Source organism: Solenopsis invicta, chromosome 6 (genome assembly GCF_016802725.1).
Source record: "Solenopsis invicta isolate M01_SB chromosome 6, UNIL_Sinv_3.0, whole genome shotgun sequence".
Lineage (NCBI taxonomy): Eukaryota > Metazoa > Arthropoda > Insecta > Hymenoptera > Formicidae > Solenopsis > Solenopsis invicta.
Genome location: NC_052669.1, coordinates 18,764,855 through 18,778,008, shown reverse-complemented (window position 1 = coordinate 18,778,008; position 13,154 = coordinate 18,764,855). Strand labels below are relative to the sequence as shown.

Below are 13,154 nucleotides of genomic sequence, written 5' to 3'. Positions count from 1 at the left end.
TTTCTCACCCTCGCCCTCGGTCACACTCTCTTTCTCTCTCGTTCTCTCTGCCTTTCTCTCGCGTTCTCTTTCCCTTTCTCTCTCTCTTTCTCTCTCTCTCTCTCCCTCCGTCTCGCCGCGATTACACGCACGGGGACTCGCAGAAGACGGTGCTCGTCCCCCGATCGACTGCACGACACCGATGCCCGCTGATGCCAGGAGACGCCCCAACGCGGGGCACCCAGTTCGACGTATGGCGAGCGACGGCTCACCCCGCGATCCGCGTCTGTGCTCGGCCCGACTCGCGCAGTGCCGTAACGCGAGCGGGACTACCCGGGGGTGGGTGGTCGGGCGCCACTACCCCCCTCTCTCTCTCGCGCGCGCGACCTTATCTCTTAACCCTTCCTCGAGCGTGCCGCACCCGCGCGATGTCGTTCTACTCCGGCAACCCCGAAAGAACGTTTCTGCGACATCGTACTAAATCCCGCGGGAACCTTCGTTCTCTCAATCCTTCCCTCTCTCTTTTTTTTCTCCTTCGCAAAATCCCAAATAGCAAGCTGAAGATTATTGCTTTCGCGTTGAATCGATTAAAAGCGAACGTTTTTGCGATTCTCGGAAATGTCGCATGAACTTTCGCACGTTAGCTTGACGTTCCACCGCTTGATTTTCCACCGCGTTCGGACATGTTTTCGCGAACCTCCGCACGAGCGAAGGCGAGAGCGGTTTTAGTCGCGGGCACCGCAAACCCTTCGGGGCGACCTGGAGCCGTCGGGCACTCAGCGGCAAGGCGGGGGGCTAAGGAAGCCCTTGAAATCAATAGCCAGCCGCTACTGCCGCCGCCACCCTGATCAGGCTGCTCTGCGCTGCATCCGTCGCTCCGCCACCCCACCGTCACCGCCGCCGCCGCCGCCGCCGCCGCCACCACCACCACCACCACCACCACCACCGTCACCGTCACCGTCGCCGCCACCACCTCCACCTCCTCCTCTTCCTCTCTCCTTCTCCTCCTCTTCTCTCTCTCTCTCTTCTCGTATCCCGATTTATCCACACGGCGTGACCGAGGAAGTCGCGTCGTGCCCGACTTTAGTTCACAACCGAACGTCTCTCGGTGCCGAGCGTCATCGGTCACCGAGTGACCCGATCCCGGAAGGGGGGATAGAGGGGAATCCCACGCAGGGGTGTCGGTGGAAACGCGTCGCGGCTAATTCCGATGACCGCAGCTAATAATTCCTTTTGACGTTGACATTAGGGAGTCGTCAGCGTCTTCGAGGGGCATCAAGGGGAACGCCGTGTACCGTTCGATTCGTACGGTGAACGCTCCGAATACATGTCCGGCTGAACGAGCAACGACTATAAGCCACGAGAGTCCTTCGCGCCCTAGAATTTACCTAGATCCTCTCGCGAAAACTTCGTGTTTGCCGAAGCTCATTGATACGATGCTGCAGCTAGAAGTCGGTGAACACCGTTACAAGTGGAGTCTCTAATCATTGCTCTCGCGCTATACACGAGGCTCAACATTCGACATTAACATTTACCGTATCCAAGAAATCTGCTACTGCAAAAAGCCTCTAATCTTTCGACATGTAACGTGGTAAAGGCCAAAGCCCCACGTTTACCACTAAATCACGAAGTTGTCATGGCGATTCTTATCGAAACTTCGCCTTATCGCCTTTCCCACTATGTGCCCAATATATTTATAGTAACGTGGCGTATCCCGGAGCACGCTATTGCCAAAAATCTTTGACGGAGCGCAGGTAACAAGAGCGAGAATGAAGTTCCCACGTTAAGCAAGAGATTCGATCTTTCGCTCAAACCGATGACGTAAATACCGAACGGGAAACGGATATGAAAAAGCAGAATTCACCCCCTCCCTCCCTCGACCCCACCTCTCGCGTCTCTCCCCGACATTCAGAGGTCTTATACTTTGACGTTCTTACCGCAATGGGTGGACCGCGACCTTCCGATGTGACCGAAAATATAGACGCGTAGGGAGACGTACGTAGATTGCGGTCTGGTTATGAGTTGACCTACTCCACTTTGGATCTACCTACGCGCTCTCTCTCTCTTTCTAGGGATGCTACCCCTTTCGGAAACTGTCCCGCGTCACGAGGATGCGTTTGAATCCTCACGTCACGATCTCCCGGCGTTTTGTTATTGTTCATTAAACGTCTCTTTTTCTCCATTCACTTCACCTTCTTCAATCTCATCTGAAAAAATAATTGAAAACTGTTACTGTTAATGCTATTAAAACTTTATATACGATTAAAACTTGATATCCAGGAATCGATATTTCTGCTCTAAATCTATTTTAATCGTGTACTTGAAGTTATATGTGTTCAGACAGTCGGTGAGTCAGGAAATTACATATATGGAATAACTAAAGATGACTTTTAATTATATTTGTGAATGTATCGTATCTCTGTGAAATATTATCGAAACAGGCGTTCTTCGCGTCGCAAATGTGCGTCATACGTACGGCAAAGCTCCGCGCTCTCATTCTTGCTCTTAAAAAAACTTGTCGTGAAACACGATATATTGGATTGTAACTCTACGATTCTGCAACTTTTCCATATTTACGTTCTTGGTAAATAAAAAGAAATGTGAAACAAAATATTAAAGTAATTTAAATTAATATATATTAAACGAAATATTAATGATAATTTATGAATTTAGATTGAAGGACGGCCGTTGAGAGCTGTTAATCTCGACACGTAATCATATGCTGTGGTATCGAAACATGAGAAGTCTGCATGGTACATTCTTTAATAGAATACTTTTATTCAAACACGAGTGTTAACGAAATCGCTGTTAATAGATTATTAATCGCACGTGACAACGTGGTGTCACGCATGAAGCAAAACCGCAAAAACTCTCGATAATGATATATATAATTATACGTATAACAATCGTATATAGATCATATACAACAAATTCTTGGTATATCTGTAATAAAATCTCACTAACATAGTAGTAGTATCTAAGGGATGTTTATGCCATTGTGCATACTAATTGCATCGCTTCTTTTTTTTTCTTCTACGGAATATGGAGAGTACCTCTGGTGCAGTTAAAACGCACGAGATGAGAAACGTGCATTTGCCCTCTCTTAGGCACGAATATACATACATACATATACAAAACATATGTATACATATACATACGTACATACATATATATGTATGTATATATGCACATGTACATATACATATGTTCTGTTTTACAAAGACGCGACACAGATCAGGTTCGAATTAACGAACTGCATAATTAATACACGGGTTATACATGTAAAATATATATATAGGGAGAGATAGAGCTCAACTTTACACGATTCAAGATCTAAGATCGTTCTCTCGCTGTAGGAGCCGCTGAGTCCTTCTCGCGCGCTGAAACCGAACGTTTTACAGGAATGTGTCTCGGAAAATAACGCTATTGAAGTAGAGAAGTCCGAATATACCGCCTCTCCGAATCAGAAACTCGTACAGCGATGGAAGTTTCACACCGACATAAAGTACACGCATTAAAACGCGCAGCGAAAATTGCATTTATACAGTATCTAATTTAACGGCAAAATGTATTTCTTTACATTATTCTTCGTTTATAGTTTATATTACAGAGCAGCGAGACGCACACGGAAATTCGTAGCTCGCTAAAAAGATTGCCGAGGCGGTGTAAAAAAACTCGGAGCGACGGAGGAAGCCAGTAATGTTGAAATCGTGTTTTTACGCTATACTGCCTCTAGTCCTAAGGCACAGTTATATAAATATCTCTATATCTGTGTGAGATAAGTATTACGTGCTTCAACAACAGTACTTTAATACGACAACCTGCGGTCGACCCGTCAGCTTGTGAAACTCGATCGAGCGACTCGTGCGCTTCGGACTCCTCTCGATAAATAATTAATATCATGTCCATGTATAATTGTCGCGTACCAACGTCTTTAATCTGGACGACAGTTCGAGAAGAGAGGTGCATAATTCAAAACCCTTCGGCATTTGTGTGATATCCGAGACATATCTTTATTCGTTATTTTCGTAAGACAAACATAAAGAAATAAAAAGTACACTGAAGCGTCAAGTAGGTTCAATGATTTTATAACGTTCCCTTTCTCTCTCACTCTCTCTTTCTTTTCATCTTTTTCATTTAATATACCAACGCTGGCGGAATACAACTACCAGCACAATCAATTGTTAAATCATGAACCACTATTCTTCAGCAGCCAGCCCCGCCTCTACCCCCTTCTTCCCCTCCGGCCCCGACTATGTGTATTATATATATATAATTTTTTTTTTTCAAACGGACACAATATGTACAACGGGGTACGAGAACGGTGCCCGGTGTGGATACACCGAAGCAGCGCAAATCGAGCGAGCGTGGGCAACAACCGTTCTCTCATGCGATACACCAGCAACTGTGGACACTATTTCTGCTTCCGATTGTACAATATTATTTATGTGTGATTTAAGAATTATATTATATGTAGAGAAAGATGCTATATATTATGATAGTAACAGCACCCTCACTCGTTCGTGTGTGATCTCTTGCACCAGTATGGTTTGATCTATTGCGAATAAGTGGTATACAAATTCGAGAAAAAGTGCGATAACAATTAGTAACTGGTAACTTATTATTCCAAGTATGCGACGAATGAGATTTCAAGGCGTTGAGCAATGCGAATGACGAATAATTACTTTAAATATGTATTTATAAACACGAAATTATTACTCGTTATTCGCGGGTGCATCTTGCCCAACGCTATTTCAGGGCGAAAATTTCTTTACACTCACAAAAATAAGAATATAATTATAACAAACATAAGCTGAGCGTTAACTTAACCTTTTCCAATTAATGAATTCATGTTCTTAAAGAAAAAACAAAAATAAATAAAATAAATTTTAAATTAAGCATTTTATCAGGTTAAGTACACACCCGTAACGAGCAATTCTACTAGGTGCGCAACTAAGTTTCCGGGTTTCATATATGAATGGCGCTAGCGATACACGTAGTCGACATACATGTCTAAAGTTGTGTTTTACTATAGCTTGGACATCTATCAACAATGGCTGCATTCAGCAGACTCAACATGTTGAGATATTCTTCTAGATCATCCAATCAGACTTTCAGATTTAGAAGAATACACCAATAACAGCGAGCGCTCACTCAATTGTTAGGTCTGCTAAACGCAGTCAATAAGCAGTCATAATACCAACACATATCGCAACGCAAAAATATTTTTTTTAACAATGAGGGGGTCGAGTTTTAATAAACAGCATTTGCGGGAAGCTTTGCTTTTCTGCTTTAACTGAAAAAAAAATGCAGCTGAAGCACGTCGTTTGTTTGAGGAGGCCTACGGCGAACAAGCACCATCGAAACTACCTGTGAAGATTGGTTTAAACGCTTCAGAAGTGGCAATTTCGATACTAAAGATAAGGAGCGCTCCGGAAGACCAAAAACAATTGAGGACGCCGATCTGCAAGCGTTATTGGATGACGATGATACGCTAACACAAGATCAACTTGCGGAGGCATTAAATATAACTCGCCAAAGTATTTCCAAACGTTTACATGCCATGGGAAAAATTCAAAAAGAAGGAAAGTGGATGCCGCATGAGTTGACTGAGAGACAGATGGAAAATCGAAGAACCACTTCCGAAATTTTGCTTTTGCGGCATGAAAAAAAGAGGTTGTTTCATCGAATTATTACTGGGGATGAAAAGTGGATATACTTTGAGAATCCCAAACGTAAAAAATCGTGGCTTTCACCTGGCGAAGCATCAACATCGACGGCACGGCCGAATCGCTTCGGAAAGAAAATAATGCTCTGCATTTGGTGGGACCAAAAAGGAATTGTGTACTATGAGTTAGTGAAACCGGGCGAAACTGTCCAATGGGCATCGCTACCGACAACAACTAATCAATTTAAGCCATGCATTGTTCGAAAAACGGCGAGAATGGGACACAAGACACGAACGAGTGATATTGCAGCACGACAACGCTCCGTGCCATCGCACTTCTATCAGAACACCTTAAAAACGCTGAAGTGGGATCTGCTACCGCACCCGTCATATTCTCCAGACCTGGCCCCCTTCCAATTTTCACTTGTTCCGGTCGATGGCGCATGGCTTGGCTGGGCTACACTTGGCCAATTTCGAATTTGCAAAATTGGTTGGATGAATGATTTCGGTCCAAAAACGCGTCGTTTTATCGTCGCGGTATTCATGTATTGCCAGAGAGATGACAAAAATGTGTAGCTAGTGAGGGACGATACTTTGAATAAACTATTTTTTGTATTTCTTTTGAAATTTTCCATTTCTCATTGATCAAAAAAACCCGGAAACTTAGTTGCGCACCTAGTTATTAATGTAAACTACTACCGTTCGTGTTTATAGCATTTATTATGAACATTTGAATAACGCAATGTTTGAAGTCTGTGTCTGCGATCGAACGATGGCATATGACGGCAGAAAACAGGCTAAAAAAACTTGGGGGCGGTGGGGATACACTGAGGTATACAGTAAGGTAAAGGCTGTTCAGATTAATTTTCCCAGAAGGTAGCCGAATACAACCATGGCAATGGCGATGAGGATACTAGTTGTTGTCGGAGATAACTGGCTATTGCTCTGCGAGGTTAGTCCTCTGGCTGCTGCAAGGTTACCACCATCGTTGCCCAATGCCGCATTTCGCCACTTCATTAAATCTTCCTGCAGACATATGCAATCATACTATTGATACATTTCTCGCAACTTTTTTCTCATTTTAATTAAATTTAATGCCGATAATTTAATAAGTCCCAGAATATATAAGAATGGAACAGACTTGTCAACTTAATGTCTCTTTTTGAATAAAATATAAGATAAATCCAATGAGGTATAAGTATGGGTAGTGATGGGTAGGTATGAGTAGTACGGCTAAGTAATGGTGTGAATGGATAAACTGATTGCAAACAAAATCCCAATCAGCACACAATATTTTGTAAATGTTTTTTTAATATTTATTTAATATTAATTTTTCATTGTACAATTCATTATAACAAAAATATTTATTAAACATTTATTAAATATTTATTCAACATTAATTAAATATTTAAAATAATAATTTAGAGAAAATATTTATTTAATATTTATTTAACGTTTATTTAACATTTATTTAACATTAATTAAATATTTAAAATAATAATTTGAGAAAATATTTATTTAACGTTTATTTAACGTTTATTTAATATTCATTTCACATTAATTTCGAATTTTAAAAAACATTTTTTAAAAACATTAATTTAACATTTATTAAACATTAATATAATATTCATTTCACATTAACTTTTAAATTAAAAAAACATTTTTTAAAAACATTAATTGGACATTTATTCAACATTAATTTAATATTTATTTCACATTAACTTTTCATTTAAAGAAACATTTTTTAAAATCATTAATTTAACATTTATTAAACATTAATTTAATATTCACTTTACATTAATTTTTAATTTAAAAAAACATTTTTTAAAAACATTAATTTAACATTTCTTCAACATTAATTTAATATTTATTTCACATTAATTTTTCATTTAAAAAAACTTTTTTTTAATATGAATTTAACATTTAACATTTATTTAATATTTATTTTACATTAATTTTTTATTTAAAACAACAATTTCAGAAACATTAATTTAACATTTATTAAACATTTATTTAATATATAATATTTTTTTTATTTTTTTTTAATAAACGTTACTTAACGTTTATTTAATATTGTTTAAGTATTTATTTTTCATAAATTATTTAATTGAAAAAATGGTTTTAGTAGCATTTTTTATAGGTTTATTTAATATTTATCTAATGTTTATTTAATATTAATTTTTTTAATTATTTTTCATCTCTATAAAATTATGTTTATTTATTATTTATTTAACATTTTAAATTATTTATTTTTTAATTATTATTGATTTTAAATTTCATTAAAAAAATGTTTCAATAACATTTATAAAAATCAGTAAAAAATTAAGTTAATTATATGTAGTTATATAAATAATATACTTTAATTATATATATTTCGTCTTTTCGATAACATATATTAACTTGATATATCAGTGATGTACAGTCGTGAGTTAAAAGGTTGCCACACATTTTCTTCGATGGTTTTTGGAATATAAACTTGCTCATCGATCGGCGAACGTAATTGGTTGGATCTACAAGTAAGAACCAATTGTGTTCGCCGTTCGATGAGCAAGTCTACATTCCAAAAACCATTGAAGAAAATATGTTGCAACCTTTTAGCTCACGACTCTACATGTATTAGCACAAAATGTTTACAGATCATCATGATCTGTTGCAGGGATCAGTTTGCAGCGATCACAGAGGTCAAGCAACGTTCACCGAGGTTGCAACTTGGATGGGTAACCGCGTGAAAATTTTCAAAAAAAAAATTCTTAAGAAAAAATATCAATATTAAAAAAAATTTGTTTAATGTAAAAAGGGGCATGAATTCACTAAGTTTAACGTTTTTGAAAAATTTTTTATTACAAAAGTTTTTAAAACGTTTTTTTTTTAATATTATTTTGCTCATTTATGCTTCGTTAAAAAAAGTTTCTTTAACGTTTAATAAACGTTTTCTTTAAATGTTTAAAAAGCGTTTTTATAATATTTAAAAAACATTTTTTTAACGTTAAAATAAACATTTTTTTAATGAAAAAAAGAGCACTTAACCCATTATTTTTAACGTTTTTATAAATGTTTTAAAAAATGTTTTTTAAATATTATGTGCTGATTGGAGTCCCCTTCTCAGCTATTGTATGCTGAAGTAATAAATATCTATAAGATAAATCCAAATTCAAAAAACGCAACAAATATGATTTGTACAAATATATGAAACTGCAATAAAATCTTACATCTAAATCACACCTAATAGAGTTGGCTTTGCGTTAATACTTGCCCTAAGTTGAAGATTTTCCTGCCTAAGCGTGCTTTCCTCTACCCTAAGCTGATTAACTTCTTGCGCAGCTTTTAATAGTTTCTCTTCTGCTTCACCAAGAACCTGAGAAAAATTACATTGTTTAGAGATCTAGCAAATGTTATTATCAATCTACAACAATATATTTAATCTTACCTTAGGCGACGATTTGACCGAATCGCCGACTGTTTTATTTTTTCCATTAGTCGTATTAGAATCTGCCTTAGTAGACGTAGATGTTGCAGTTGTTTTAGTCGTACTAGTAGTAGTACTAGTTACGGGATTTTCAAAGACGCATTTCAGTTTCGAGTCCATTAACTGATCCGGATTTATGTCCTTCCACTAAAAAAAAAACATGCATTTATTATAATAAAAATTATTATTTTGAAAAGAACAATTATTAAAATAGTAAACATGATGTTTAATTTATTTATTGATATACATATTAATAAGTTTCTATATATACATAAATATTATTTCTCTTACCACATCAATTGGGTACTCGTCATCATCATCGTCTGGTGCTACCACAGTTTGCACCATAAATTTATGTTTATTTTTTTCAGACGGATCAAAATCGTATGGCTGCAAACAGACTGTAATAAAACGGTATATAATATTTAATTATAAAACAATTATTCTTTTCCCTAAATATTACAAACATAAATAATATCACCTAATAAATACAAGAGAATTATGGATTTTAATAAAAGTATAAAAGAATAAAATTTATCATTTAATTAATGCAGACTGACCTGCGATTTCCGTCACATCTTTGGGTTTCAAAGCTCCCGAATTCGGGCGTACGCAATATCTTTTCGGGGCAGTAGTTTTTATTTTAAAATACACTTTTTTATTTGTAGGATTGATTAATTTTATGTACGACGTTACGGGACCACCTGTGAACGGACCTGCAACAATGTATAAATAATAAAATTATTTATAATGAAACAGCTATTTTCAGAGTGCAAACAGGTTTCTTTTTGTATAATTATTGTGAAGTTGTAAATATCAAGAACAAATAGTAAAAAGACTATGAAAAAGTACTATTGTAAGTTTCAAACTCTGTAAAAAATTCTATAAAAACTTCTAGCCTAAGTTTTGTAAAAGTACAGATACAAAGTGCAAAGAACGTAAATTTTAATTAATACTTAGTGAATGTTATTTGATGTAGCAAAGCATCTTTTCATGCTACTAATATTCCTGGTCAGTTACTATGTAATTACTATGTAATTAATTCTTCATTCCAGCAATCATATTTTTATTCCACAGGCAATCTTGGTCTTGTTTGTAAAGTTCAAATTCTTTTTATTGTTCTAGGCTTTCAAAAAAAATCAATAAAAGTTCAGGATAATTTTTCAACATCTCTGCTACATTACCAATCTTTATTTAATAAAAATTGATTTGAGCAAATTTGAGCAAAATTGCATTTGCGTAAAAACAAGTCAGATAACCCTGATGAAGGATTAATTAATAAACTTTCTTATATTCTACAAATATTACAATATTTATATCAAGTAAAATTATTAGATTCACGTTTTCTTTAAAGAAAATTCACTAATCAAGATCACTCAGCATTAGTAGTTACTAGTCATTCAGTTATTACTCATCATTTTATTAGATAACATTGACATTTCTTTTGTAAATAACGATAGTAAAACAACGAGTGGATTTGCCAATTATCATCACATAATAACAAACTATAAAAGTCAGTCGTTCCATAATTATAATTATACGCTTCATTATCACCGCATTATTATTGTCCAGTAAAATAAAGCATAAATTAAATATAAATGCAAATTTGTCACATATGAGTCGAAGGGAAAAAAATACAGATATAGAATGTGCGATAGAGGCGTGGATGTAATCAACCGGAGGGAAGGGGGGCACAATTGCGGTTATTGTTTTTGATTTTCGAGTGCATTATTTCGATTCTCGATAACGGGTAACGTCATTAAAACGGCGATACGCTGTGGACACTCGAGTGTTTGTCTCTCTAACGATACATACATACATACGTACGCACACGGCACGCTGCCGGTCATAGTCGAAGGACGTTACATCACACGATTTAAACATAATTAATGAGTTTCATTGTCGCGACGATCGGTAAGAACGAGCGACGAGCGAGCGAACGCAAGTGAACGCATAAACAGACGCGGCCGTGGCGATCAAGGTGTTAAATGAAATCCCACACCGCGTGGGCGTGCTGCGAACAATAAATCCGCAAATATCTATTCCGTCTTGCGTGGAATTCGGAAGAGTACCAAGGGCCGTGGGTGGGCAAACCGGGGAGAAACCGAAGTTCAACGTTCGCCTCGAATTTCGCGAAGGAAACCCGAACGAACCTTCTGTTCCGAGAATGAGATAGCGATATAGACATGTTGGAGAGAAAGAACGAAGGTGAGAAGTTCGAACGGCATTATTCGGAATTCGCGATCTACTGCCGTCGGCCTCCTGTCGCGGAGCATAAATAAACGAGGCTCTTATGGATTACTGGCGCGTATAGCGGCGGCTAAGTAGAGCAGCGGTATAAATTCAATAAATGGGTTTCCCCGTATCGGCGATTAGCGATCGTCATGCGGTGGGCACACCGAGAGGTAAACGGCGGGCCGTCGCGGCACCCAACGATCGATGGCACCGGGAAACGATCGACCGATCTCTCCTCTCTACCGTCGACGGAGGAGAAAAAGAAAACGGGCTACGGAAACGCGGAAACGGTCAGAGAGGGCGCGAGAACCATCGAGCTCGCACGACGAGCGACCGTTCGTTGTCACCTGTCCGCTCGTTTCGACAAAGCCCGAGAGATACTCCTCGCCGAGGAATCGCGGGGGAATCGGGACAGATGGACGGATGGACGGACGGATCCGTCGATGATTTTTGGTCTTCGTGGCGCCGCGAATGACAGCGGATGATCATCGACACACGGACGGGACAGATTAAGGGGGTTAGGTCGACGGGCGAGTGACGACGCACACGCTCGTCGTCGGGGCGACCTCGGAGCTGTCGCTACCGCTCTTCTCGCCGCGACACACGGCTCATCGCTCGTGGCTACGCAACGTGACCCGCCGTCGTGGCTGAGGAACGTGCGAACGAAAGCGACGAGCTGCGCGGGCGAGCGAGAGACAGAATCGCGCGACCTTACGTCATCTTGACGACGTAGCTCCGACGTAGCCTCGAGCTGCCCCTCGTCGCCGGACGTCGCGACGAGCGCGAGCGGTGTGTTCGCTCGTTCGCTCGCACGGCTCGCGACGAGGAGCCTCGCAGGGAAAGCGACGTGAAACTAATGAAAGGAAGAGAGATATACGATGCGTGCGGGTGGAGAATGACTCTCCCGATTTCAGCGTTTCAGCGTACCCCTGAATCTCAGTTCGTTTTGCGGTTCGATGATCAAAACTTGTTCCGGCTTCTCAATTGGCTTCGACATCCTGGCGGTTTAAAACGGACTTGTTCCCGACGGACGAGCAAGGCTTTGTTGCTGTCTTCCACCACCTCCTCCTCCTCCTCCGCCGCCGCCGCCGCCGCCGCCGCCGCCGCCGTCACCGCTTCTTCTCTTTCGCCTCCTCCTCTCCTCCGCCGTCGCCGTCACCGTCCGCTGAAGCGCCAACGGGTGGTCGACAACGCGTGTCTTGGGCCCCGCGTATTGACAAGTCGCCTGATGCTCTAACTCGTCGCGATTCCCCGCGTCGGCCGTGTTATAACGTCGCGTCTCGTCCCGAGCCGTACCGTATCTTTTCCGAGATTCCGTTGGACTGATTCCGATTCGCGGCTGGCCCTCGATGCGCATGCGCCGCTGCGATGGGGTAATTGCGCCAAGTGTAGAGGGCCACGCGCCGTTACGTCACGGCCCAGCGCGCGCGGCTGGTAAAGTGCGTATACGTCGTCGAAATTGCCAATTGTCGATTAAAATTCGATTAATCGAGCAATTTTTATTTTTTGAATCCGTTTGGCGTTCTCTGAATCACGTTCGAATTCAATTCAGTTCCAATGGTTCCAATTCGTAATCCTCGCGATGCGCGCGGTCTGTTCATTTCTTTCAGCTGCACTCTGCTGCGTTTTCCCCGTACCTGCACTTAACTCGCGCTTTCTGCACTCGAAATGAGATGCATATATGTAATTGCACGTGCGATAGACGACAAATAAAAAAGGAGGTAAAATAAGTGCGAAGAGTTCAGATACCGAACGAACCGTCTGTTAGTTTGTTTATCTTTTTTCTACCTTCTCTATCTTTTTCAC

At 39.7% G+C, this 13,154-nt stretch overlaps 1 protein-coding gene across 1 annotated transcript; it reads right to left on the bottom strand.

Annotated features, from left to right (window-relative positions):
- Positions 1 to 3,967: 3,967 nt before the first annotated feature.
- Positions 3,968 to 12,670, bottom strand: LOC105204037 (vesicle-associated membrane protein-associated protein B). Its single transcript, XM_011173046.3, has 6 exons — positions 12,276 to 12,670; positions 9,674 to 9,829; positions 9,405 to 9,514; positions 9,075 to 9,260; positions 8,901 to 9,002; positions 3,968 to 6,673 (listed from the first exon to the last, which is right to left on the bottom strand). Exons 1-6 carry the CDS (start codon positions 12,343 to 12,345, stop codon positions 6,503 to 6,505), a joined length of 795 nt encoding a protein of 264 aa, XP_011171348.1. The 5' UTR covers positions 12,346 to 12,670; the 3' UTR covers positions 3,968 to 6,502.
- Positions 12,671 to 13,154: the final 484 nt, after the last annotated feature.